At 39.1% G+C, this 27,950-nt stretch overlaps 1 protein-coding gene and 1 pseudogene across 2 annotated transcripts in view; one reads left to right on the top strand and one right to left on the bottom strand.

Moving 5' to 3' along the window:
• Positions 1-27,950, bottom strand: part of LOC103657720 (protein phosphatase 1 regulatory subunit 12B) — an 85,523-nt gene that overhangs the window by 22,536 nt on the left and 35,037 nt on the right. For both annotated transcript variants that reach the window (XM_040636463.1, XM_008685127.2), the window contains exons 2-3: positions 11,002-11,132; positions 5,528-5,646 (exon numbers count right to left, since the gene is read on the bottom strand). In XM_040636463.1, coding sequence (XP_040492397.1) covers positions 5,528-5,646; positions 11,002-11,132 — 250 coding nt within the window. The remainder of the gene's footprint in view (positions 1-5,527; positions 5,647-11,001; positions 11,133-27,950) is intronic.
• Positions 24,386-24,492, top strand: LOC121104099 (annotated as a pseudogene).

Raw genomic sequence — 27,950 nt, 5'->3', positions numbered from 1 at the left:
TGGGGTGAAAGGGTAAGCAATTTATTTTATTTCTTTTTTTCCCCAGCATCACTGAGATACAACAGACATATAACACTGTGTAAGTTTAATTTGTGCATGTTGATTTGATATTTATATATTGTAAAATGATCACTACAATAAAGTTAGATAACAACAGTATCACCTCACATAATTATCATTTCTTTTTTGTGCTGGGAACATTTAAAATTGCTTAGCAACTTTCAAGTTCATAATACAGTACCATTAATTACAGTTTCTATGCTGCACATTAGATCCACAGAACTTATTTTATAACCAGAAGTTTGCACCCTTTGACCAATATCTCCCCATTCATCCCCACCCCTAGCCCCTAGAAACCACCATTCTACTCTCTGATCATATAATATTTGTTTCTTTCTCTGTCTTACTTCACTTAGCATAATGCCCTCAAGGCCCACCCATGTTGTTGTAAATAGAAATATTTCCTTCTTTTTCATGGCTGAATAATATTCCATTATATATATAACACCTTTATCCATTCATCCATAGATTGACACTTAGGCTGCTTCCACATCTTGGCTATTGTGAATAATGATGCATTGAAAAGAGGAGTACAGATATCTCTTTGAGATCTTTTTGTTTTTCAAGATTTATTTATTTTGGGGGGAAGGGCAGAGAGAGAGGGAGAGGGAATCCTCAAGCAGACTCCCTGCTGAGCAAAGAATCTGATGTGGGGCTCACTCCTAGGACCTTGAGATCATAACCTGAGCCGAAATTAAGAGTTGGCCGCTTAACCGACTGAGCCACCCCTTTCTTTGAGATTTTAGTTTCATTTCCTTTGGATATATAGCCTGAAGTGGGACTTCTGGGTCATATGGTAGTACTATTTTTAATTTTTGAGGAAATTTCATACAATTTTCCATAGTTGCTATACCAATTTACATTCACATCTTTATGTACAAGAGTTCCCTTTTCTCCACAGCCTTGCCAACACTTATTATTTCTTGTCTTTTTGATGATAGCCATTTGAACAGGTGTGAGGTGATATCTCACAGTGGTTTTCATTTCCATTTTCCTGATGATGAGTGATGCTGAACATCTTTGCATGAATCTGTTGGCTACTGTATGTCTTCTTTGAGAAAATGTCCATCCAGTTCCTCTGCCCATTTTTTGTTTTTGTTTTTGCTACTGAGTTGTATGAGTTCCTTATGTATTTATCAATATATGATTTGCAGATATTTTTTTCCCATTCTGTAGGATGTCTTCATTTTGTTGTTTCCTTTGCTGTGCAGAAACTTCTTAGTTTGATGTGTTCCTGCTTATTTATTTTTACTTTTGTTGCTTGTGCTTTTGTGTCATATCCCAAAAATTGTTGTCAAGACCAATGAATGTCAGGTTTTACCCTACGTTTTCTTCTGGGAGTTTTATAGCTCAAGTCATATGCATTAGTCTTAACTCCATTTTGAGTTAATTTTTGTGAGTGTTGTAAGATATGGGTCCCATTTCATTTTTCTGCATGTGATTACCCAGTTTTCCCAACACCATTTATTGAAAAGACTATCCCTTCCCTATTGAGTCTTCTTGGCTCTCTTGTCCAAATATTAGTTGACCATGTATGTGAGGGTTTATTTTTGGGCTCTCCATTCTGTTCCATTGGTCTATATATTTCTTTTTATGCTAGTACCACACTGTTTTGATTATTATAGCTTCATAATATAGTTTTGGAATCAGGAAGTGTGATGCCTCCAATTTTATTCTTTTTCAGGATTGCTTTGGCTATGTGGGGTCTTTGTGGTTCCATACAAATTTTAGGATTGTTTTTCCTATTTCTGTGAAAAATGCCTCTGAAATTTTGATAGGGATTGCACTGAATCTATAGATGGCTTTGGACATTTTAACAATATTAATTCTTTCAATCCATGAACATGGGTTAATTTCCATTTATATGTGTCTTCTTCAATTTCTTTCTTTTCAGATTTTTCATCTCCTTGGTTAAATTTATTCCCAACCAATTTATTGTTTTTGATGCTATTGTGAATGGGGTTGTTTTATTTCTTTTTCAGATAGTTTATTTTTCATGTATAGAAATCCAACTGATTTCTCCACACTGATTTTTTATCCTGCAACTTTAACAAATCTGTTCATTACTTCTAACAGCTTTTTTGGTAGTCTTCAGGATTTTCTATACATGAGATCATAAACACCTGCAAACAAAGAAAATTTTAGTTCTTGCTTTCTGATTTTCATGCCTCTTATTTCTTTTTCTTGCTTGACCACTCTGGCTAGGACTTCTAGTACTATGTTGAATAGAAGTGGTGAGAGTGGCACCGTTGTTTTGTTCCTGATCATAGAGGAAAAGCTTTCAACCTTTCACCATTGAGTATGATGTTAACCATGGGCTTGTCATATACGGCCTTTATTACATTGAGATAATTTCTTCTATATCCAATTTGTGCAGAATTTTTACCATGAAACGTTGTTATATTTTGTCAAATGCTTTTTCTGCATCTGTTGAGATATGATTTTTACCTTTCATTCTATTGTTATGTATCATATTTACTGATTTATGTTTGTTGAACCACCCCTGCATTTCAGAGATAAACCCCACTTGATCGTAGTGTATGATCTTTCTTTCTATTGTGCCATTGAATTTGGTTTGCTAATATTTTGTTGAGAATTTTTACATCTACATTCAGCAGGGATATTGGCCTATAGTTTCCTTCTCTTTTCTTTCTTTCTTTTTTTTTTTTTAAAGATTTTATTTATTTATTTGACAGAGAGAGACACCGAGAGGAGGAACACAAGCAAGTGGAGAGTGAGAGGGAGAAGCAGGCTTCCCGCCGAGCAGGGAGCTTGACGTGGAGCTCAACCCCAGGACCCTGGGATCATGACCTGAGCCAAAGGCAGATGCCTAACGGCTGAGCCACCCAGGTGCCCCTATAGTTTCCTTTTCTTGTACTGTCCTTATCTGGCTTTGGTATCAGGGTAATGCTGGCCTCATAAAATGAGCGTGAGAGTGCTCCCTCCTCTTCACTTTTTTTGAAAGAATTTGAGAAGGACTAGTATTAATTCTTCCTTAAATGTCTGGTAGAATTTACCAGAGAAACCATAGGCTTTTCTTGTTGTTTGATTACTGGTTTAATCTCCTTATTTGTTATCAGTCTGTTCGGATTTTCTACTTCTTCCTGATGCAGTCCTGGTAGGTTGTAAACTTCTAGGAATTCATCCACTTCCTCTAGGTTATCCAATTTGTGGGCATATCATTGTTCACAGTAGTCTCTTATGAGGCTTTGTATTTCTGTGGTATCAGTTGTAATACCTCTTCTTTCATTTGATTTTATTTCACTCTTCTCTTTTCTTCCCAGTCTAGCTTAAGGTTTGTCAATTTTACTTATCTTTTCAAAAAACAGCTCTTAGTTTCATTGATCTTTTCTATTTTTTTTTTTTTCTGGTCTCTGTTTCATTTATTTCTGCTCTGATCTTTGTTATTTCCTTCTTTCTGCTAACTTTGGGGTAGTTTGTTCCTTTTTCTAGTTCTCTGAAATGTAAAGGTGAGTTGTTTGAGATATTTCTTTTTTCCTAATGTAAGCATTTGTCACTATAAACTTCTAAGAACTGCTTTTGCTGCATTCCATAAGTTTTAGCATGCTGTGTCCATTTTTGTGTGTTTCAAGATATTTTTAAATTCTTCTCTGATTTCTTCTTTGACCTACTGGGTGTTTAGCAGCATGTTTTTTAATATCCATATATTTGTGAATTTCCCAGTTTTCTTCCTGTTATTGATGGAATGTTCTGTATATGTCTATTAGGTCCCATAGGGTCTAAAGTTCAAGTCCAATGTTTCCTTGTTGGTTTTCTGTTCGGGTGACCTATCCATTGTTGAAAGTGGGGTACTGAAGTCCCCTTCTACTATTGTATTATTGTCTTTTTTTCCCTTCAGATTTGTCAGTATTTATTTAATATATTTAGGTGTTCGAAAGTTGGGTGCATATGTATTTATGACTGTTATATCGTCTTGATGAATTGAAAGGGGTATCTGATATAGAACATACCAGAATTCCACATAAAGAGAGAAAAGTGCTGCAAAGTTAAGCACACATTTGAACAGCTCTTCCAACAGAGCACATTCCTTAATCCTTAATTGAAGAGTCAGAAATCAAAATAGAGAAGTTGGTTTCTTGGGGCGCCTGGGTGGCTCAGTCAGTTGAGCGTATGGCTCATGATTTAGGCTGAGGTCATGATCTCATGGTTCATGAGATCAAGTCCCACGTGGGGCTCTGCACTCAGCAGGGAGTCTGCTTGAGATTCTCTCCCTCTGCCCTCCCCCTTCTCTCTCTCAAATCAATCAATCAATCTGTCTTTTTAAAAAAGAAAAGTTGGTTTCTTAAATCAAAGCTATTTTAAAAACCTGTTTGTTTAAAAAAAAAGATTTTGGAAATTGTGATGTCAATCTCAGCATGAGGCTGAGTGGGAGTGAATGGTAAACTAAGTATAAAGTTCTTTAATTCAAAGGGCACAAAAATTATAAAAGGGAAGGCAGTAAAAACAAGTATTTACTGCCCTAGGACATCATTATTTTAAGGCATTGGCATACTTTCCAAAAAAAGCCAGATATTAAATATTTTCCGCTTTGTGGGCCATTCGGTTTGTTCAACTCTGCTGCAGTAGTGCAAATGCAGCTTCCGGTAATATGTGAACAAACAGACGTGGCCAGGATTGGCCTGCCAGTTCTAAAGGATCATATCAGGAAAGGCCACTGGAGCTTAATCTTTTGGAATGAAGTGCAGATTGTGGGTAAGCTAGTTTAACAGAAAGACTAAACATCACTACAAATCATGTCCACAAAGTTTTTTGATGGTTCTAGCAAACTTCCTAAAACTGTCCTCCCTGCCATCTGACTGTTTGCAATATTTTTTAATTAAAAGAACCCAGAGACTTCAGGAGAATCCTGACTTATTCTCTGATATGGATTCCTCTAAAAATTAAAATTGGTATTTGTAGAATTTATTCTTCTAAATAACAAACTACAGAATAATTTTCATGGTCAGTATGGTTAAGGATCATTTCAGAGGTTATAATAAATACTTTTACCAGCACCACTTTCAGCTCTCACCAAGAGAAAAGATGCAAGGTCATCAACAGAATTTGACCAATACTCAAATTTATACTGTATATCATCCTTTCTTTAGACTTTATAACGTGTAGCAAAATCCAATACCATGTACACACAGTGAGAAACTTTACGCTCCTCATCAGTCTAATTCATATTATCAAAGGTCACTCAGGTCACTCCCAACTATACAATGGGTATACATCCTCGGATATGGCAAAAACAAGGAATGGCTGGTCATCCTTTTGACATCTGGCCTATTATTGTGTGAGTTATTAAGAGGATACATGATGTTGGTGACTGATGACTAATGCTGTGGAGACAGATCTAATTCTCTCCTATCATATGATAATGAAAAGCTCTATACAGCAAATGGATTATTTTCTAAGTGGCAATGTTTGAGAGTCTCTCTTGGCACCCTGCAATCGCTTAGGTTACCTTGCTTCTTTACTTGCTCCAGAAGAAGATCCTTCATGGCAGGCTCTTCTGCAAGGTCAGAGGGGACTTCACCTTCACTATTCACAATACCCACACTGGCTCCATGGTTAATGAAATACCTGTGTAGACAAGATCCAGGATCTACATTATCTCTGTCAGTCTAATATTAATTTATACTCGTGCAGATGTCTTCAATGCAGATCAAGGCCACTGTTTGGGGGTTTTAAATAGGGTCCCAGATAACATGTTCCGTTATTAATTTCTAACTCCATTAGCCTTCAGTAATTAGGACTGGAAGCTTCTCTATTTCACGACGAGCAATACCAACAAACAGGATTTCTTTCACACTCATATTCCTAACTTCCACCCTCTCACTCCCACTGGATAGCAAGAGATTTTCTAAATACCATAAGGAAGACACGCAGTCATAAAAACTCACCCACCATCCCTGAGGTCCAAACACAGATTCCCAAAAGGATTTATACACTTGTAATATTGGCATTTAGAACCCTCAGAAGATATGTAAGGAAGTGATTCTCGCAAAAACTTTCTCAGTGCCACATTAGAGTATATTAAGTAGTGCTGGGTATGAAAACAGAAAAATAATGAAATAAAATGTGCATGAATCTACCTAAATTATGCCTCCACAAAATTCTCCCTTCAATGAGACTTCTACAAAAAAACCTTCTACACTCTACAAGGAAACTAAATTACTAAAGAAATAAGTAGTTAAATAAGTAGTTAAATAAGTAGTTAGATTTTATATTGAAATACAATATTCAATCCTGAAGAAGAAAGGTCTGATCATTTTAATACCTTAAATGGATCCTTTTTGATCTTTAAAGAGCTTTCACATAAAATTATATAATGAGTCAGGCAATTTTAAGAAGTAGACAATATGGGCAGTCCACCTCCACAAGAAACTGAGGCCCATACATGTTATTCTCCTAAAATCAAAGAATTGGCAAATGACAGAGGAGGTGGCCCCATCCTCCCATCTTCAATTCTGGTTCATCTGTTCACTGGATCAAGTTGCTTTTGGCCAGTGAGAATCCCAGTAATGCTGGGAACTCTAATGAATACTCAGAGTATTTAAAGGGGGAAAGAAAAACTATTTAAATCAGTTTCAACAAGTTGGCGAGCATTTATCGGTCCCCTACTATGTTTAAGGTACCACATTTTATATCGCAGATTTTCAAAAGATAGTCAAGATTTGGTCACTGTATTCAAAGAGTTGGCAAAAGAGAAAGAATCAACAAAGACTATATTAAAATCATGTTTTTGCTGGTATAAATGAGCTTCAATAAATGTTGTGAATTTCTGGATCAATTGCACATATATAGAGTGCAAAAGCATTCACAATTCCTCTAATTTTCAGCTCTTTCTCCTGTCCTCACAGTCTCAAAGGAACAGACTTTTTTTTTTTCAATTCCCTGTATCTGCTTTTTTCATTCCATCAAGTATCAGTCCTCTGTACGTCAATTACTCCTTCATTTCCACATATTCAATAGCTTCTCTCTTCTGGTTCCTCAACTTCAGGCCAAAGAAACATTCAATTACACCTCCCCCACCCTGAAAAATCAAAATGGAAATAATCTACATAGTAAGCACTCAATAAATGCTTTTTGGATTGAACTGTACCCTATACTCTAATCAAACTGAATTACTTAATGTTCCCAAATACACCCCACTCTCACTCAGCTCTCTTCCACAGCTCAAGTAGTTTCCTCCAACTGGATGAAACACCCTCCCCTTATCCTTTCCCTTCTAGAAACTCCATATTTCAATCCAGTTAAAATGCTTTTGCCTTCGTGCAGCCTTCGCCCGTTCTCACCAACTGAATTTTCTGTCTCCTTCCTTTAATTCCTCCCTCCCCCCCAATAGGCCTCCCCAGCACTAATTCTGGACCTCTGCTAAGACACTATTGATAAAATTGCCCAGTTGGGCTGAAAGCTACTTGAGGGCAAGAACTGTGTCTTCCTCAGTGTTATCACTGCTATGACATTCTGACATCATCTCTTTCCTCTCGGCACTACATTACCTGAAATAAATGAAACATCTTAACCACTCTGCTCTGACATCTGTTCCATCCCTTACTGCATCAGGCACAATGTCACTTGGGTATACAGGCCCCTGCTTTTCCCTTTTCTGACATGTTCCTATGCTCATGATCAAGAAGACTCATTTCTAGAAAGCAATCTGGCTCACCATGAATCAGAGATTACTGTTAAGCAAGCTTATCTTTCTAGACCATTTTTAGGAAAAAAAGAAATAAACACCTGTTTAGTTTCCCACTTTTACCTGAACAAGAATAAAATCAATCTATAAAGTAATATTTACTTAACTCCTGAGAATCCTTATAGTTACCCAGAGGCTCAGAAATACCGATTAGTTCAATAAATAGGTCCCCAGAAAATAAAGACCTTCTATTCTTCCTAATTCATGACAGATACAAGGTATTTTTACTACAATCTAAAGGAGGAAGAAAGAAAATTTAATGTGTTTTAAAACCCAGAATAAATTAGCATCCCAATAAACTATAAAGTCAAACTAAATGCTGCACCCTTGGGTCAGTCTGCTGCTTCTAAGTTAAACACTTATTGGTAATAAAAATATAAAACATCCAGCTAACTAACAATAAGCCTGAACTCATATTAAAATGAGAAAAATAATAGCCTCTAAACCTCTTTTTAAAAGTATATCATACTGAGTTCAACTATGAGACAAAAAGGTAATGGAACATGAAATAGAATGCACTTCGATTCTCTCTTCTAAGATTTTATTTATTTATTTGAGAGAGAGAGAGCATGAGTGTGGGGGGTGGGCCTGCTGAGCAGGGAGCCTTTCACAGGGCTCCATCCCAGGACCCCAGGATCATGACCTAAGCTGAAGGCAGACGCTTAACCAACTGAGCCACCCAGGCAGCCCTTAGATTCTTCCTAGAAAGCTAGTTTGCCTTTTGTTTGTTTCCACGCCCTTGAAGTTTAGAATTCCTATGATTCGGAGCATAAGAGTATAAAATTTAAGATTAAAAAAAAGACAAAATGACCGAGGGCTAATCTTATCTAAAACATTGTTCATAGGACCTAAGGTAAAGCAACCAAAATGAGAAACATAAACACTGGGGTTCTTTTCCATTGTACAGAAAATAATGCTACATATTGCAAATAAGTAAATAATGACAAAGTCAAAACCTATCTAATACTGATATGCATAATGAAAGATAAATTAAAGAAGGCCATCCCTACCACCACCCCACCTATGCATTAGATTCTAGTCTAGATGGTCACTGTCCTGGTCAGACTTTCATATGTCTAATGAGTAATAATTTATATGAGGAAATAGTAACTCTTATAGATTCCTTTCACTCAAGGTAATATTTATTTGGGCAGGAGATTGTTAAATTTTAAACTTATTTCCAAAGGAATTGTGTTCATCCAGAAAGATGAATTAAAGAAATCACTGTAAAAAAGCATTTACAATCCTTCTCTCTACTCAGCTTCACAAAAAGGGGGGGGGGAAAAGGAGACTCCATGGACAATGCCAACACAAGTGATCCTAATTCCAAGCATGAGCTTTGCTTATTACCTTCCAATGGAAAAAAGTGAAATTCTTGAATGTAATAAGATTTGTTAACTCAAAAATCACAAACAAGCCACCTGAACAAATAATGAAATATAAAAAATGAGGTACTAACATGTTCTATAACTGTTTCTTAGATACATTTTTAAAGTAAAAATCAAAATCTATGAGGAAGCCACCGTAAGCCTTAGACATCAGAATACTGGCCTTAGTGGTAAGGCTGAGAATCAGAGCCTTTCCTATGAGACTCTGAAAAGAGGGCAGCCTAAGGGATGAAGAGGTGACTGATTTTTACTAAATTAGAACAGGGTGAAGAGCTGAGACTAAAGAAAACTGCATTGTTCGTTTCTGTTGGCTCTGGGGCCAATGCCGTCGTCCACTTTTTAGAACAAGCAGCCCAGTCAAACACCAGCGGGGCTGCCTAGTGTTTCTCTGGCTCTGACTCTCCCTTTGTTTAACTTCTCCCACTGAGCATCCCTGGCTCCAAAGCAAAACAGAGACACAGGCTCTCCCCCAGGAAACCTGGGCAAATCAGATTGTGTGGGAAGCCATTCCCAGGCCTCCACATAGCTGCCAACATAATCCTCCCTGCTGTTTGCTGGATAAGAGCTCTAATTATATGGAAAAGGGCCTTAAAACAAGCATCTGATTTTCAAAGGATCACAGAATATCATGATTTTATTTAGTGAATTTACCTTATCAACCTAAATCTACTCTCATCTAGAATATACTCAATTGTCTCATTTTAAAGATGTTTCGACTGCTAAAGTCTCTTTCCTATTTTAAAAAAAAACCCTTTAGAGGCGCTTGGGTGGCTCAGTTGGTTAAGTGTCTGACTCCTGATTTCTGCTCAGGTCATGATCTCGGGGTCATGAGATCGAGCCCCGCATCGGGCTCTATGCTGAGTATGGAGGCTGCTTGAAATTCTCTCTCTCCCTCCGCCTCTGCCCTTCCTCCTGCTTGCATGTGTACTCTCTCTGTCTCAAAATAAGTGAAATCTTTAAAAAACAAATTAATTAAATTTTTTAAATAAATAAGTAATATAAAAATAAACATAACCTTCATTCCTTCATTCAACATTTAGTACCTCTAATATACCAGACATTATGTGGTCAGGATTCTTCTGCCCAAGGCAGGGGCAACTAGTTGTCACGGAGGTCAGGAGCTACTTATTTGTCTTAATAAACCTACCCATTCAACTACTGTGGAGAATACATGCCAATCCCTTCCTTTGTTCCATGTTTAGGCTCATTCTTCTGCCATTAACTATGCGGGTATTGTGATCAGTATGCCAGGCATTCTCCATCTTCGTTTGTACTAAGCACTGATTTTTTTTCTTAAACAATAAAACAAGTTTACAAAGAAGTCCAGAAAAAAATCTCTAGGCCTGCCCACATATTGTTATAATTGCTCAAAAAGTGACCCAGAGAGTGCAACAGGAGCCGCCTCTAAATATCCCAACAAATATGAACTACCTGAGAATAGAAGCAAACAAAAATTTTCAACTAAAAAACTGTGGATTTGGGGCTCAGGTGGTTAAGCAGCTGACTCTTGGTTTCAGCTCAGGTCATGATCTCATGGGTTATGAGACTGAGCCCCGGCTTAGGCTCTGTGCTCAGCAGGGAGTCTGCCTGAAGATTCTCTCTCTGTCCCTCCCCTGACTGGCGTGGTCTTTCTTTCTCTCTAACATAAATAAATAAATCCTTTAAAAAACCAAACAAATTATGGGTTTATATAAAAACACAGTATCAATTATTCCTTAAAAATGATTCAACCTACTGCTTTTATAATTTGTAACAGAAATTATAACTATTTATGAATTCAAATTTTTAAAAGCAGAAGAGAAATGAAGGCTATTCCTACAAATAATCCAAACTCATACAGAGACTCACTCTGCTATGTTGAGATAGCCACAGGAAGCTGCTGCATGAAGGGGTGTCCAGCCCTCGTTGTCCTGCTGGTTTACATTGGCTCTGTTCTCCACCAGAAACTTCACCATGTCCAAATTTTCATCAATACAGGCCTAAAAAGAAAAGTCCATTCATTCACTCAACAAGTACTTATTGAGTTCTACTGTGTGCCAGACACTGCTCTGGGCATTGACAATACAACAGTTGTAATGATATATTAATTTCTATTTCTTGCATACCGATAAAAGTGTCCAGAGGATGACTTCTAAGCTTTGTGATTTTATGCAAACCCCAGAAGTGTCTGCATGCCTCAATATCTCAGCTGTGGGGGGTGCCTGGGTGGCTCAGTTGGTTGAGTGTCCAACTCTTGGTTTTGGCTCAGGTCACAGTTCTTGGGGTCATGGGACCGAACCCCACATCAGGCTCTGAGCTCAGTGGGGAGTCTGCTGGAGAGTCTCTCTTTTCCTCTCCCCTCACTCTTGTACCTCTAATAAATAAATAAGTCTTTAAAAAAAAAAAAACTCAGCTGTGAAATAGGTATAATGACACTTAATTTTATTTATAGTACTATTAGGCTTAATTGTGAAAATGATTTCTAAAGTACTATAAATGGTGAGCTGTTTCATCATCATAACATAAAAAAGGACCTGCTAGAAACCACTAATTCGCTTACGAATTTCAAGAGAAAACAGTCACACAGAATCAAATGCAATTTTCTCAGTGGGAAGCTACAGTGTAAGATTCAAACAATCCCTGCTTTGGTGAGAAAGGATGAGGTGATCACTTCAAACCTAAGAAATGTACTTTCTTTTCATGTATTTTTTGAATGGCTCCAAACCATATGGCAAAGTACGTTTGTAGTTATGAATGGTTAGGGATCTTTAGCTGCCCCTCTCACAGCAAGTTAGGAGAAAGCAGAGGAGCTCTTTGAATAGAAATTTTAGGCCTCCCATAAGCCTAGAAGAAACAGTAACAAATAGCAATGAGATCTTCAGACCAATAGGCTGTCTTAAGCTATCTACAGAATAAAAAGGAAGTAAAATGCCCACATTGATAAAGGCAGTCATTATCAAGGCTTTGATGGTTCTAAAACAGTTGGAATAATTCAGGACCTAGAAACAAATGAGACTCCTTTTTTAAAAAACTTGTCTTTAAATCCCCCCTTTGGAGGCTGGAGGTGTGTGTGTGGTGGGAGTTAAAACTTTAGCTGAGGGGCTCCTGCGTGGCTCAGTCGTTAAGCCTCTGCCTTCAGCTCAGGGCGTGATCCCAGCGTTCTGGGATCGAGCCCCACATCAGGCTCCTCTGCTGGGAGCCTGCTTCTTCCTCCCCCACTCCCCGTGCTTGTGTTCCCTCTCACTGGCTATCTCGTGCTGTCAAATTAATAAATAAAAAAATCTTAAAAAAAAAAACCTTTAGCTGAGAAGCTATTATCAGATCAAAATGATTTTCTATAACAATATTAAGACATTATTGGCCCTTTTCACTGTGTTGACATTTGCACTAAGGATACAAAAGGTATTATGGGTAAAACTACTGATGCCTTTATATGAATTAAGGCAGTAGCATCAAAGGATACTAGTACTCACTGTTTTCTTCCCTACCACACACTCTCGGTTTAAAACAAAACAAAACAGCTTCATTTAAGAATGATCTTGATGAGGGTGCCTGGGTGGCTCAGTTGGTTAAGCATCTGCCTTCAACTCAGGTCATGATCTCACGGTCCTGGGATGGAGCCTCACATGGGGCTCCCTGCTCAGAGGGGAGTCTGCTTCTCCCTCTCCCTCTGAGGAGAGAGAGCGTGCGCGAGTGAGTACAAGCAGGGGAAATACAGGCAGAGGGAGAAGCAGGCTCCCGCTGAGCAAGGAGTCTGATGCAGAACTCGATCCCAGGACCCTGGGATCATGACCTGGGCCCAAGGCAGATGCTTAAGTGACTGAGCCACCCAGGTGTCCCAAAAAAATCTTAAAAAAAAATAAAAAAGAATGGCCTTGATGAAGTAGTAAATGTTATTAATTTTATTAAATCTCATAGGAGGTATACATTAAGCACTTCTGCTGCATCCCAAAGTATGATGGTTATTTCCAAGAAAAAAGCACTTGTGTATCTATTGTGAGATGAACTAGTCACTTTTTCACGCAATGCTATTTTTACTCAAAAGAACAAGTGACATGCCAATTATGGTTTAAGACTTGAAAATGAAGGAGGTGAGCCTTGTTCACTTCAAAGAAAATAACTAGCATTTGCTGCCAGTGATAAAATTTGACCATCCAAAAGAACTCGGAATTTTGGGAAACACACCACTACCATGAACACTGGACAGCTTCCTAACACTCTTTTGACGAGATCAGTGGGACTATCCACAAATGTATAAGTAAACGCATAAACATTTGGAAAATCTGCATAACTCAATGAACCCTTATTTTCCAAGTACTAATGAAATACATGGTATTAGATAATCATGCATGGGTAAAAGATTCATTCAAAGTATAAGTTAGACCACTCAATTTTGATGTCACAAAGTAAGAAAAAAAAAACTGACATGAGTATCCACCATTGTCTGTACAAGCTATCAAAATACTCTTTCCTTTTCCAAATTTATATATATATGGGGCTTAAGTAGTACATATCCTACTCAGAGAACTTACAGGAACTTCTTCCAGAGATAAACCTCAGGTCAATCCTGCCTAGAAGCAGGGGCATGCATGAACAAAGACAGATTCAATTTGGATGAAAATTTAATTAGGTAACCCTGGTTACAAAAAGCATCTCTGTTCATTTTCCCCAAACCATTTGATACTCTTTTTACATTTACTGAGATTAGCTAACATATCAGCCTAGATAAGATTTGATGCAATATAATATATTCCTTTAACCTGACCTTTGGAAGCCAGATGACTCTTACAGCCAAAATTCATAATGGTCTCTCTTTCAACAGGCAGCTCCAAAAATTACATTTCTTCTACGATGTTCCCTTAGGTTTATCAATTTCGACAAGCATTCCTCATTTACTCTTTACTTCTTTACCATGTGAAATATTTCATAACTATTATTATTACTAAATTTCAGATATATTCCATGTCTGCCAGTCTGCAATCCCCATAGGGTAAGATTTGGCCAACTCATTGCAGAGTACCTTGCTAAAAACTGTTAATAAAGACTTTTAAGTGAAAGGATGGAAGGGAATACTTTTCAAAAAGGACTAAAGTCTAAGAAGAAGAAAGTGCTTTGCCCATGTAATAAATAAACTCCTGTACCATGAAGATCAAATGTGCCATCTTAACCTGTGTTAAGCAGCTGGGTCAACTGCTTCCTGCTCAGTTGCAAAATTTCTTTGGCTCAACAGTCTAAAAACTTAGCTCCAATGGCCACACCACCACCAGGCAGATTTTGGAAGCCAACATTTTCAAGATCATTGTTTGTCCTTTGAAGATGACAGCAGTCAAATCCCAGAGGGCCTAAAATAAGCCCAGTGAGTCCAGGTATCAAACAGGAGAAAATTTCTCTTTCCATCCCTCTTCTCTCCCTTCCTTTTCTTAATCTCCTTCACCCTATCACCACTTCAGTTCTCTTCCTTTTCAGTTTTGTGATATTTTTGTCTATGAATCTCAAATTCTTGATACAGTATTTTTAGTATTTTTAGACATTGTGAGGATGTTTGAGACGACAACAACAAAAATCTGCAATGTGCTTTGGCAGATCATCAGTCTCCAAAGAATCATCTCAAAGAAAATAAAGTAGGTCAACAGTTAAATTATTCTCCATACCCTTCACAAAGTGAAGGACACTATATTGTTAAAAACATCAGCTTTGAAGTCAGACAGACCCGGGTTGCATACCAGCTCTGCCAATATGTATAACCTGGAGTGAAGTATGTAACCTGAGGATCAGTGTACTTGTCTTTTTTTTTTTTTTTTAAGATTTTATTTATTTAATTGAGAGAGAGAGAGAGAGTGCACAAGCCAGGGGGAGAGGCAGAGGGAGAGGGAGGAGCAGACTCCCCGATGAGCAGGGAGCCCAAGGTGGGTTTGATCCCAGGACTCCAGAATCATGACCTGAACTGAAGGCAGACACTTAACCAACTGAGCCACCCAGGCACCCCTCAGTACACTCATATATAGCGGGAGAATACCACCTACCTCATAGGATTTTGTGAGGATTAAAGGAGCTAAACCCTGGCATTGTGTTTGTTTTAAAGCCACCAGTTTAACAAATAGCAACTTCCCCAGGAAAAAGCACAAATTGTACTAACTCTTCACCCATCACTGCCCTCCCCCACCTCCAGGATCTTACAGGAGGAATGCAGTTTGGTAAAAAATTTTTTTGAACTATCAAGATTGTAGAGCTTGTTTATTAAGTCTGACTTCAAAAAAATTCCTCTCTAGTGTGCGGGATTCTGTAGTTCCTAAATTCAGGAGCTATGTGAATAAAATAGTAAGTACCATGGTTAAGCTGAAAGAGACATCCTCAGAGACAATCAACAGAGTTGTGCTCATGAAATATCTTGGAGTGACCATCCTCCATTCTTTTTGTTTCTGTCTCCAGAAGAAGGAATATGACTAAAGCCATGAAGGAGAGACAAAGAGTCACTGAAAACCTTCTCAAGTGAATAACGACTAAATTTAGATGCCCTTCTGCCCACTCCATGCGCAGCTGTGCTGCTGACTCATTCACGACCGAAGCGTGGTGGCTGAGCGGGTTCGTCCATCTATAAAACCTTGTCCAGGGGGTAGACTCCGACATGAGGCTTCTCCAGACAGCTGTAATGAACCTTCCAGATAGACGAGTCTTTCCTTTCCTTGAATAGGCAAAGGACACTACAGAAGTTTCTGATGTTACTCATGACATCACCGGGAATATTCTTTGCATTTAACCCTATTCCGTCTGCTGTGGCTTATGTTCATTTCCTTCTATTTTTCATTCCTGAGGATACACAGAACATTACCAAAATAACATGTTCTCCTATGCTCCTTAACAAAAGGAGATATTATTTAATGATTGGTCCAGAGAGATATTAGAAAAACTGCCAGATAATAATTTAAAGCTTCCTAAAATCAGTATGTCACATTTCTTTGGCAATGATAGGCTATCTCCAAGGAAAAAGACTTGATTTTACCAATAAAATGATAAAAGAGCACTATGATGTCTGTACTGTACCTAATATTGCTCTCCCCATATCAAAGACAAAAGTGGCTGATGGTTGATCAGTGCCAGAGTTAAATCTGGGAGTGCAGAGAAAGCCTTACAAAACAAAGCCTCCTCCATTCCCAAAATAGCCTGCAACTGTCACCACCACCAAGTGCCGCTGGCTCCAAGAGCTGACCTTGCTCTCGTGTCTCAGAATACTGCGAAAACTACCTGCCTTTGCCCCAGCACAACTCTCTTCCCCACAAAACCCAGCTCCAGATGCCAGGGCAGATGACACCTAGAAGCTGGGCTTTAGGCAGCATACCACCTGTGTGTTTGGATTTTTCAGCTCACACTTGCCTTGATGTCAACAAATCATGCTGACAAACATGCTGGGAGACGATGATGTTTGTAATATATCCCCATTCCATACATTTCACTGTTTTGTCCTTTAGCCTCCCAAAATTTCTATAATTCAATAATAATAATAATTTAAATATAAGGTATATAATTCAAAATTTAAATAATCCCCCAAATTATATAATTTCAACATTATGCTGGAAACCCTAAATACTTGGAGATAACAGCAAAGAGCATAATTTCTTTCACATAAACATTAATGAGCCAAACACCACATTCCCGGAGTCAGACGCGCTACCGTTGCACCACGAGGTCGGCCTAAACACCACATTCCTGAATCACCTATATGAACATCTCAAGTCATTCCTAGCAAAGCTAGAATATAAATTCCACAAAGGCTACTTGTTCACTGATGTGTCCCAAACACCTACAGCAGCAGTTGGCACATAAGAGGCCCTCAACAGATATTTGTTAGGTGGAAGAATAAATGCCCAAATGCATGAAAGTCACATTTTCTGTACATTCAGTTGATTCTCAGATATCTGGAATCACCGGAAGACTTCTCTCTAGGCTGCCCAAGGTGATTCCACCAAAACGACACAGCACATCCATGTACAGACTAGGGCCAGGTCAAGGATGTTGTATGTTGCTGCCTCCTATCCATTTTGTATTGTCCATGTGTCTTCTTTTCAGTGTTGTAGTGTGTTGAATGGTGGTCCCCAAAAAAGATATGTCCATGTCCTAGTCCCTGAAACCTGTGAATGTACCTTACCTGGAAGAGGAGTCTCTGCAGATATAATTAAGGATGTTGAGATGACAAGATCATCTTGAATTATCGAAGTGAGTCCTAACTCCAATGACAAGTGCCCTTATAAGAGGCAGACAGGGGACGCCTGGGTGGTGTTGCTGGTTAAGTATCTGACTCTCGGTTTTGGCTCAGGTTGTGATCTCAGGGTTGTGGGACTGAGCCCCGTGTTGGGCTCCACACTCAGTGTGGAGTCTGCTTAAGGATTCTCTCCCTTTCCCTTTGCCCCTCCCCCTGTTCACACTCCCTCTTTTCTAAAAACAAATAAATAAATCTTTAAAAATGAGAGAGAGAGAGAGAGAGAGGGAGAGGCGCAGGGGGAAGATTTGAAACAAACTGAAGAGGAGGAGGCAATGTGACCACAGAGGCAGATTGAGGTGATACAGCCACAAGTCAAGGAATGCTGACAGTCACCAGAAGCTAGAAGAGGCAAAGAACAAATATTCCCTACAGCCTACAGGAGTGTGGCCTTATCAACACCTGGGTTTCAGGCTTCCAGGCTCCAGATAATACATTCTAGCTTGTGCAATAATACATTTCTATTGTTTTAAGCCACCATTTGTGGTAATTTGTTACTAAAGCCATAGAAAACACAACTGGCAGAGAAGAGGAAATCAGAACCTGAAGAATTTGCCACATTCTTATTCCTTGGTATTAATGAAAATCACAGCAGTGAGTCACCCTTTCTTTGCCAGATGAAAAATGGTCAAAACATTAATTATACCACTTTTTAAAAGACAACTACATTTAACAGAAAGTTTTCCAAGGTTTTTTTTCCAATTGTTAGCCCTAATAGCAAAGGCCTTGAAGACCTGCCCATGGTTCTCACACTAGGTATTTTGCTGGAAGTACTCTGGCTGAGGACTGAAACTGAAACGAGGGTGGCAGGACTGACTGAGGAGTTTGCTGTGAAACCCAACATTTCAAAGCTCGAAGTCCCCCTGCTCCAATGAGGTACTCGCAGCACAGAACAAGAATTTATACCAGCAAATTAAAGGTGATAAAGGAGTCAGTAAATTTGGAAATCTCAACCATCAGCACATCATCACACGAGAAGGCTTTAACATATTAGTAGTTAAGATTGACTGATCCAACACTTGAGTCACTCCTTCCAAGTACCTGTCTCTCTACTCCAATCATGATATAGTATAACTACCATGCAAGTGAAAATCATAAGAGCATTCTGCTCCAACAGGACAGGTGACTCCAGCAACTGTCAGCCCTGTGTGAGAGACTCACAACCCCACGGCATAGACAGTTTGGCTCCCAGATGGCGAGAACTATATCTGATTATGTACTCAGTGGTCAGACAGGCTCTGGACACTGATTTGTTGTAGCCTTTCGGGAGAGATAGCCAAGAGAAACAGCAGAAGTAAAGAATTTTCCATGGAGTATCACACTGACTAAGATTTTGTTCTCAGTAAACTGGCATATTACCCGCAAGACTATAAACGTTTACAATCTGGGACCAGAAAACACCTTCCTTCAGTTAAGAGCAAGTATTATACTGCCTAAGGGTTGACAATATTTAGATACCAAAAATATGTTCATTCTGGATTCTACTAAGACCTCCTCTAAATGCCCCAAGCCCTTACCCTTCAAATAATGTTTCCTTTAACCTTCTCCATTCCCCATGCACTTATCCACTTAAATGAAGAAAAGCCCATTAAGTTGTCTTAGAGGTATTACTTTGTCAACTTTTGTACCATACAAGGCTATACACATTTGACCTACCTCATGTCAGATCAAGGCACGTTTTTAGAAAGTTGAGAAGAAGAAAGAATAAAGGGCCCATCTTTTTAAAGCCCAGGGTTATTCTTCAAACAGAACTTTTATAGTTCTAGTGTCCAAATCTCTGTTTCATGATCCACTGATAATCCTGATTTTGAGGAACAATAAATGAGGCCTAGTAACTATGGTAAAAATCCCAAGCATTGAGTTTCTCTCAGATCAAAAGAGTGTGCACAGCTGAGTCACTTGGACACTTGTATAGAAATAAGAAAGCCCTCGTTGAAGTTCTTTTCTTACAAACTCTGCACATAAGAGCTGAGGCACACTAAGTAATGGGATGATTCATCTTTACAGACTTGATCAAAAGAGGTTCCTTGGAAAAAGCATGTTACACAAAGATGTAAAAGAAGGAAAGAACATGGTAGCTAGAGCAATAAACACTAGGACTTTTCATGTTACAAATGGAGAAACTAGTCCCAGGGAAGTTGAATGACTTATTTAAGGTCACATATTCAGTTGCAGAAGCACCTGAATGTTTTGTACCTACCAATTTAGAGGTATCCAAAATAGAGTTCATGGGCCAGTCTCCAGATACCACTTGGCTCATGGAACATTTTTAATACCTGATACTATCTTCCTAAAAATAACTTTGTTTTAGCATATATAGGGTAAACTGATCTTAGTCTAACTCTCCAATAATTTCATATGAGGAATGTGGCCAATTGGTTGATTTTGAGTTGGTCACTCCTGGCTAGACTACATGCAAAACACAAAGATCCCATTAAACTGCTTTGGTTACCACTCTGTTTATTAGCATGAGTCTGGATTAGAAACCTCCCTCATATCTTGGCTACCTGTCTTAACCACAGCCCCCCAAAGGTCTACTCTGCTGCCAACTTGGCATGTAGAGTAAATTGCTGTCCCAGGGAGAGGGATTTTTCTATTTAACTCCAGATCACTCCGTGCCCATAAACAAGTGTTTCATAAGCCACAAGAGTACGGCCTGAAAGCTATGGCATGGGCAATGATCCATAGCTGTCAAGTAAGCCTTGTGAAAAGAAGGAAGGCAATTCTGGGATCTGAGTTGGGTAAAGAGTAAAAGCCACCAAGAAATTAAAGGAAGACTGAATTCTCAGAAAGTATAAATCAGTACAGCAAATTTTATCCCTAAAAGGAGATATTAAAACAAGAGGTTACTCTCTTCCCCGCACATTTTCATCAAGAGTTTTACATGGGCAAAGCTAGTCACATGTAAGTCCATATCACTTATTGGCATGTCTCCCCACATGTAGGGTCCTCTGGTAGAAAATACTAAAGAAAGCACCCCCACTAAGAACAGTGTACTAGTTAAGGGTACAGACTATGGAATAAGACTTCCTGGGTTCAAATCCCAGGTCTACTAAATTTTGTATTCTTAAAACAAGTTATCTCTGTATGTTTCAGTTTCCTCATCTATAAAATTATCATACCAACTATGGTACCTACTTAATGGGGTTACAGATGAGCTAATGTACATAAAAATATTTAGAGACCAGCATATAGTTAAATGCCACATGTTAGCTGCTGCTAGTATTATTATTACTACTACTGCTTCCCCCACCACCACCCTCGTCTCTAAGAGTTAGCAAGAACACTCCTTTCACCACCAGAAAGGGCAAAAAATATATACTTAAAATAAACATAAATATAGCATTAACTCTCTGTAAGTTCTAATAGATGCCAACAGACCACAGTCAGGTTCTATTAACAAGAGAAGGAAGTAAATTAGAAGTATCGGAGAAAGGAAAGGGAAGACAATGAACCAGGAGTGGAAGAATGACTCTCTTACAGCTGGCAAAGGAAGTTCAGGGGCTGCATGCTGCGTTTTGCCATAACAGAGTCCCTGGCTACAGAGGGGTCCAACAAGTCTATTGTTAGCACAGACAGAAAATCTGAGAACACAGATTTAAGTTCCGGATCTAACACTGACTCACATTACCAAAGAACAGGTTAAGAATTTATCTTAGTAATACGTTCCTTGACTGTAAAGTGCCTTTCCATTTATTCATGTAACAAACATTTACTGAGGCCTATACTCTGCCAGACATAATCCTTAGGGGGAGATGCAGGAATCAAAAATGAATAAGACTTTACCGTTTAGTCGTAGAAAGAGATATGTAGATGATACATGCAACAGAAATCATACTCTAATAAAAAATGAATTATAATACAGAATAAGAAGTCACTAACTTTGGGGGTAACAGGGAACACTTCGCAGAATGGATATTACTCACCTGAGTTATAAAGGAGAAGGAGTTAGCCAGTTTAAAAAGCAGGGATGAAAATAAAATAACATAAAATAAAATAAAAAGCAGGGATGAAGAACATCAGAAGCAAAGGGAACAGTAATACAAAGGTCTGGAGAAAAGGAAAAAAAACCAGTCTTTTAGAATGGTGAGAAGTTTGGCATCTTTGTACTCAGATGGGGGTGGGGGCACACATGAAAATCTGAACCGGGCTTCATTCGCCATACTAAGGAATTTGAATTTTACCCTACAGGTTAATGGAAAATGGAAGGAAGAGAGGCTGGTAGGACAGGCTGGCAGCAATGAAGGTCCCTGTATCTCATGATAAAGAGTTTAATCTTTATCCTAAAGGCAACATGGAGGTACTGAGCCTTTTAAAACAGGGAGTGATAGTACCAGAATTATATCTTAAGAAAGGTTAACTGTAGTGGGAATATGAAGACTGAACTGCTGGCAGGAAAAATTCACACCGAAGACAACCATTGAGAAAATTACGATCAAGGCTAGAAAGGATGAGGTCTTGAAGTAAGGTACTGGCAGTGGAGACATGGAGGAGGGGATGGATTTGAGAAGCATCCCTGAGGTAGAAGGGACAGCATAGCTGATTAGAACGCCCACAGTGAAAAAAGGTAACACAGAGACTGTTAAGAGCTTAGGACCCTGCGTAGACTGCAACACCACGTAGCCAGAACAGAGAATATAAGGAAGTCTTAGAAGTCTTTTCTGTTGCTGATTCCCACCTAGTGCTAATTTCTGTTAAAGCCTAAGTGACTTATATCCAGGAACTACATCTGAGCAGCAAGCTAGCATGTACTACTCGCTGCCCTTTCCCTATTAAATAATCCTAAAGTGAGCCCAGGGAAATCGATGCCAACCAGCACAATCTCACAGCTGTTCCCAGCCCCAGAGCAAAGCCCTGGTTGGGTCAGTGTCATGAATACAGCGGCATGGCCCTGGCAAAGCATTATTGTACGGCGCCCACAGGACGGGGGAATTGAGGTTACGGCAGAAGGTCTCCGCTACTGCTGAGATCTCTTCAAAGTCACATGTTAGTGGTAACAATGGTGACTTTACAATTCAAGCGGACACCTCCAATTTTTCCTTTAAAATTAAAATCTTTGGAACAGAAAAATGTCGGTAAATTAAAAGCATTTTGCCTGGCCCATGTGGCATTTTAAAAATAAAGATTTTTCACGTTAAAAAATTCCACATTTGAGATTTTTAAAAAATTAGACTATCTGGCACTGCAAAGTAAACAATTAGCATTGAGTGGCAGTTGCCTTCTCTAGGCAGAGCGTGATACCTGATGCCCCACGCTCCACCATCCTCTACTGTTGTATACTTGGCCCGCTTTATTAAGTTATATTACCTGCCTATCCTTTTTAGGCATTTTCCCCAAATATGTTATTATGAAAATGTTCAAACATATAAAGGTTGAAAGAATTTCACAGTGAATACCCATTTACCTTTACACGACTTGTAGACTACCATTAACACTGGCTACACTTGTTTTTTTTTTTTAAAAGATTTTATTTATTTATGTGACAGAGAGACAGCCAGCGAGAGAGGGAACATAGCAGGGGGAGTGGGAGAGGAAGAAGCAGGCTCCCAGCGGAGGAGCCTGATGTGGGACTCGATCCTGGAACGCCAGGATCACACCCTGAGCCAAAGGCAGACGCTTTAACGACTGCGCTACCCAGGCGCCCCGGCTACACTTATTTTATCACACGTCCATCTCTTCACTCATTCATCCCATTTCAGACATTCATAATCTCCCCCCGAACACATCACACGCACATTATTAGCAAGAGTTCAATACTTGTTTACAGTATTATTTTTCTTTTGAAGTAAAATTTACAGATAGTGAAAAGCACAGATCTTCAGTACACATTTACTGGGTTTTGACAAATATATACACTTGTGTTACCCAGCACTTTAGGCATTTCAGCATCCCTGAGGCATCTGACCCCTGGGACAGAGAAATGTTTTTCTACACTGCTCTGACCTCAGCACTGCCAGTGGCTAAGAAAATGCTGGCTATCAGTGGAAACGTAGTTGACCTCTCTTAAGGTACCATCTTGTTTCTGGTGGGCCTTAACAGACCAAATCTGGGTATAATCAATTTTGCTAATAAAATGAATTCACTACTGGAGTTGAAAGAGAAGACACTAGTGGTTAAGACTTTAGAAATCTGAATAACTTTTTTTTTCCTGAAACCACCAAGCTCCATAGTATAAGAAACATGGCCTATAGTTCAATCCTCAGACTGCTATATCCTAGAGGTAGGAGAGTGCAATGAGTAAACAGCAATAGACAACACAAACATCCCTTGAGGTGACACATAAGAGACTTCACTCGCCCTGACTAGCTTGGTGGTAGTGCCGAGGTAACCAGGGAAGTTCCTTTATTTACTTATTAAGAGCAGCATTCCTAAGCTCAGAAAAGATCAGGAATAGCAAAAAAGTAGAAACCTCACGCTCCAAAGGCAGAATAATGGACAAGTGAAAACCTATAAAAGGGATTCAAAATTTACTGTTAAGTCAAAGACTTCCCACATAGCCCCTAATGCAATGGCATCCTTTATGGAAATGAAAATGAGAAATGCCCCCGTCTCCTTCGATGGTAAGTGCTTACTTATCTGAAATCAAATACAAGCCTCCTGGAGCACTTCACTGGCAGTGTGCTCAGAATAAGTCAGACCTTGCCAAGACAGAGAACTTCAGACACTATTGCAGAGGTGCTGAAGGTTAAGGAAAGAGCGTGTGTTACCTTGCTCTTTCAATCTATCTCAACTGTCTCACTTGAGCCCAAGCTCTGAGCAACTGTACATCTAGGACAGAGCTAGAGGGCAAATTTCAGAACAGAGTGCGGGACATTACGAGACACTGTACAGGCAAAAGAGTCTAACTTTAATGTCACAGCCCATCCCAATTTCCCAACAATTAGGTTTCCTAGCTGTAAGATAGAAAGCACCAAACTTAACCTTCCTTTTATTTCAGGGTTGATGTGAGGACACAGGAGATAATAAGTATGAAAATAGATTTTTAAAAAGATAGGTAGTATCGCTTCTCGGCCTTTTGGCTAAGATCAAGTGTAGTATCTGTTCTTATCAGTTTAAAAAGATAGGTAGTACATAAATCCAACTATTGCTATTAACACACACTCTTTGTGTTATTTTAGCAAACAAAATATACTATGAGGCAATCTAGTGAATTGTTTTAGATCAAGGATCGGCAACTTTCCCTGTAAAGAGTCAGACAGTAAGTATTTTAGGCTTTGCAGGTCATACAGTCTCTTGCAAATATTCAACTCTGCCAACCGTAGTGTGAAAGCAGCCATCACAATCCTAAGCCAATGAGTGTAGCTGTGTTTCAACAAAATTTTATGGATACTGAAATTTGAATTTCATATAAGTCTCACATGTCACAAAATATTATTCTTCTTTTGCTTTTTGCAACTAATTAAAAATGTAAAAACCATTTTTAGCTTGTAGGCTGTACAAAACCAGGCAGTGGGCTGGATCTGGCCCGTGGGCTATAGTTTGCTGACACCCAATTTAGAGCACTTGCCAAAAAATTTGAGTTCAAATGCTACCTGTGAAATTGAATGGCTATAAGACCATAGGTAAGTTACTTAACTTCTCTCTGCCTTGGTTACCTCATCTTTAAAATGAGATAGCAATAATAGTTTTCTTAGGGTGTCTTATGAGGACTGCAGGACTTACTACATGTACTGTGACTGGCACAATGTGACTGCTCATACATATTGCTACTAGCTGTCACACACCATTCCCATAACAATCCTCCAAACGTACCACATTTTCATATGCCTCTACACGTTTATACATGCCACCTCCTAAGCCTGGAACATACTACCCTGCTGAGAGCTTCTCTGTGGTCTCAAAGACTTCGTTTAAACATTACCTCCTCTATAAAGCCTGCCTTGACTGTCCTTCCCATCCTAGCAGAGTTAGTCACCACCACCTGTGTTCCTAAGGGCCTATTATAGTGCCCTGCATTCTACTGTACTTATCTTTGTCAACTTACCAACCAGACTATGAACTCCTTCTATGCAGACTATGACTTACTAATTGTATCCCCAGGGCCCAGAATACTGCTGAACACACAGAAAGCATTCAATATATATTTGCTTAATGGCATTACTAACAATACAGAACAGAACCTAATACATTAACTAAGATAGAAATCTAGTTATATGACAAACATATAACAAAATACGAAAAAAATTTCAAATATCCTATTTTTAGCACAATCTATCACGTTAACATTCATCCCTATGCATACCCAGTAAGCATCCAGTTTGTCCTGGCACTGTTAGCTAGTAGCAGACATCTCAGAATCCACACAGTGAAAATCACAATACTTGCTTTTAGTGATATAAAAGTCCATCTCTCACCTCAACGTATACAAAATAATTTGTGTTTAGTAGTGGGTAAAGGAGGGAACTAAACAGTGCAATTTGAAATTTCCACCAATATAACACTGCATATGGCAAGAGGTAAGAAGTTAAAAGAATAGAAGCACTTTTCTGATCCTGCCCTTAAATTCTTAAAGAAAGAGTCAATGATCAAAAGGCTTCACCAAGGCCACTGAAAGAGGTATGTTTTCTCCACCAGTTAGGATCCTCGCTAAAACAGAGTTACTTGGGCAACCCAAGGCACCACCCTTCCTACTCTCAGCCTGCCAGGAGTGTCCTGCCACTCTGTTTAGACCTCCGCCAGGCGAGCTATGATACTGTGCCCAGTTGATTCTGTGCCAGACACAACATTCCCTCTGACAGAACATTCCTTGTGTCCGGTAATACCGGGCTAGCCAGTATACCTGGCATACTACCTCTTAAAAATCGAAGCTGCTTTGGAAGAACAGGTTAGAAGGGGAAGGGACTTCAAAGTAACTAGTGAACATTTCCTGAAAGGTAGTTTAACGTCATCAAAATCGGTCAAATGCTGTGAACAACCATGAAGAGGGTGCAGTGAGGACTCAGATCACAGCCTACCAGGTGACACTAACATGACATAACGAAGTAGAAACTTCATTTTCTACTTTGTCACATTAGTAAAATCCCAGTGGTTGCTGTGCAAATGATCTCATAACTGGTCTTCCCTTGGGTTTCTGTGTTTCCTTTCTGGTGTGTGTGTGGGGGGCGGGGGTGCACTGCCTGAGAATTCTGTTTCTGCAGAAGTCTCTTTCCCTCTTCTAGGCCATGAGATCACACCCTATGAGGATCTACCGAATTTAAGGAACAGAAAATTCAACATATAAAAGGGATTTGTATTAGGAAGATGCTGAATTTTTGTCTTTGTCATTGTTGTTATTACTTCTATTACTATCATTCTCATCCTCGCCATTATCATTTTCTTCAATGTCTGATAATGGCTTCATGTATAGCATTTGAACACTGTTGAATCTGGACACTCTCATGATTGCTAATTTATAACATAATTCTAGATACATCATACCCACAACTTTTTTATTCCAATACTGTGATAAAGCTGATCAGTACGATTAGGTTTTATTTTAGGGCCCGATTAATCTCAATGAAATAATAAAATATAAGTAAATTATAATGCCTTTCTTTCTTCCAAATACTCAAATGTTAAATATATTCCCATAGGTCTTCCCAAAAGTCCTCCAAGGAAGGGAAATTTTGGTGAATAATGATAATAATCTTAATAGCAGCCAATGTTTTTTTGAGGACTATTTGAAGCTGGGCATGTGAACAAGATATGGAAAGAGTGGAGGGAGTGAGAAGACCTAGCACCAAGATTTGAAAATTCTAACATTTAAAGACCATGTAGAGAAGAATGTGAAACAAGGAAGATGCAACAAGAGAAGGGGGGGGCAAGAAAAATTTATCATGAAAGTCATAGGATAAAAAGGCGGGAGAGAAGGAGAGAGTGGTTTATGTTGCTCAGAGTCAAGTAAGATGAAGAATGGAAATGTCAGAATTAGCAAGCCAAAGGTCATTGATGACCTTAGCAAGAAATGTTTCAATGCAGCAATGAGACAAAGTTGAGAAAGGAAGCGAATAAAGAATGAGGGGAAAGGAAAGCATGGGTAAGTCTTGAAAAATATTGCTAAGAAAGGGTGGGAAAAGGCAGGGTGATAACTAGAGGCCAGAGATGGGTCCCGGGGATTTTGTCATTCCAAAATGGAAGCGATCCGAGCATGGTTAATGATACTTGGAAGGGTCCAAATGAAAGGAAAAGCTTGAAGAGAGAAACTGAACAGTGTTTGGTTGCAGAAGAAGGATTCCAAAACAAATATGGGAGGGTTAGCATTAGATGCGAAGAACACTTCTGCCACTGCACCAGGAGGGAAGGAAAAAAGTGTTTCCGACTAAGGCAGAGTGGTTTGTAGTTGAAAAGTTAAAGAAGTTCAGGGGTGCCTGGGTGGATCAATTGGTTAAGCGTCTGCCTTCGGCTCAGGTCATGATCCCAGGGTCCTGGGATCGAGCTCCGTATCAGCTCCCTGCTCAGAAGGAAGCCTCTCTCTCTGTTGCTCCCCCTGTTTGTGCTCTCTCACTCCCTTTGTCAAATAAGTAAATAAAATCTTAAAAAAAAAAAAAAGAAAGAAAGAAAGAAAGAAAGAAAGAAAGAAAGAAAG

Source organism: Ursus maritimus, unplaced genomic scaffold (genome assembly GCF_017311325.1).
Source record: "Ursus maritimus isolate PB19 unplaced genomic scaffold, ASM1731132v1 scaffold_2, whole genome shotgun sequence".
NCBI classification, from domain to species: Eukaryota; Metazoa; Chordata; class Mammalia; order Carnivora; family Ursidae; genus Ursus; species Ursus maritimus.
The sequence above is the reverse complement of the archived record's forward strand: the minus strand, read 5'-3'. Positions and strand labels throughout refer to the sequence as shown.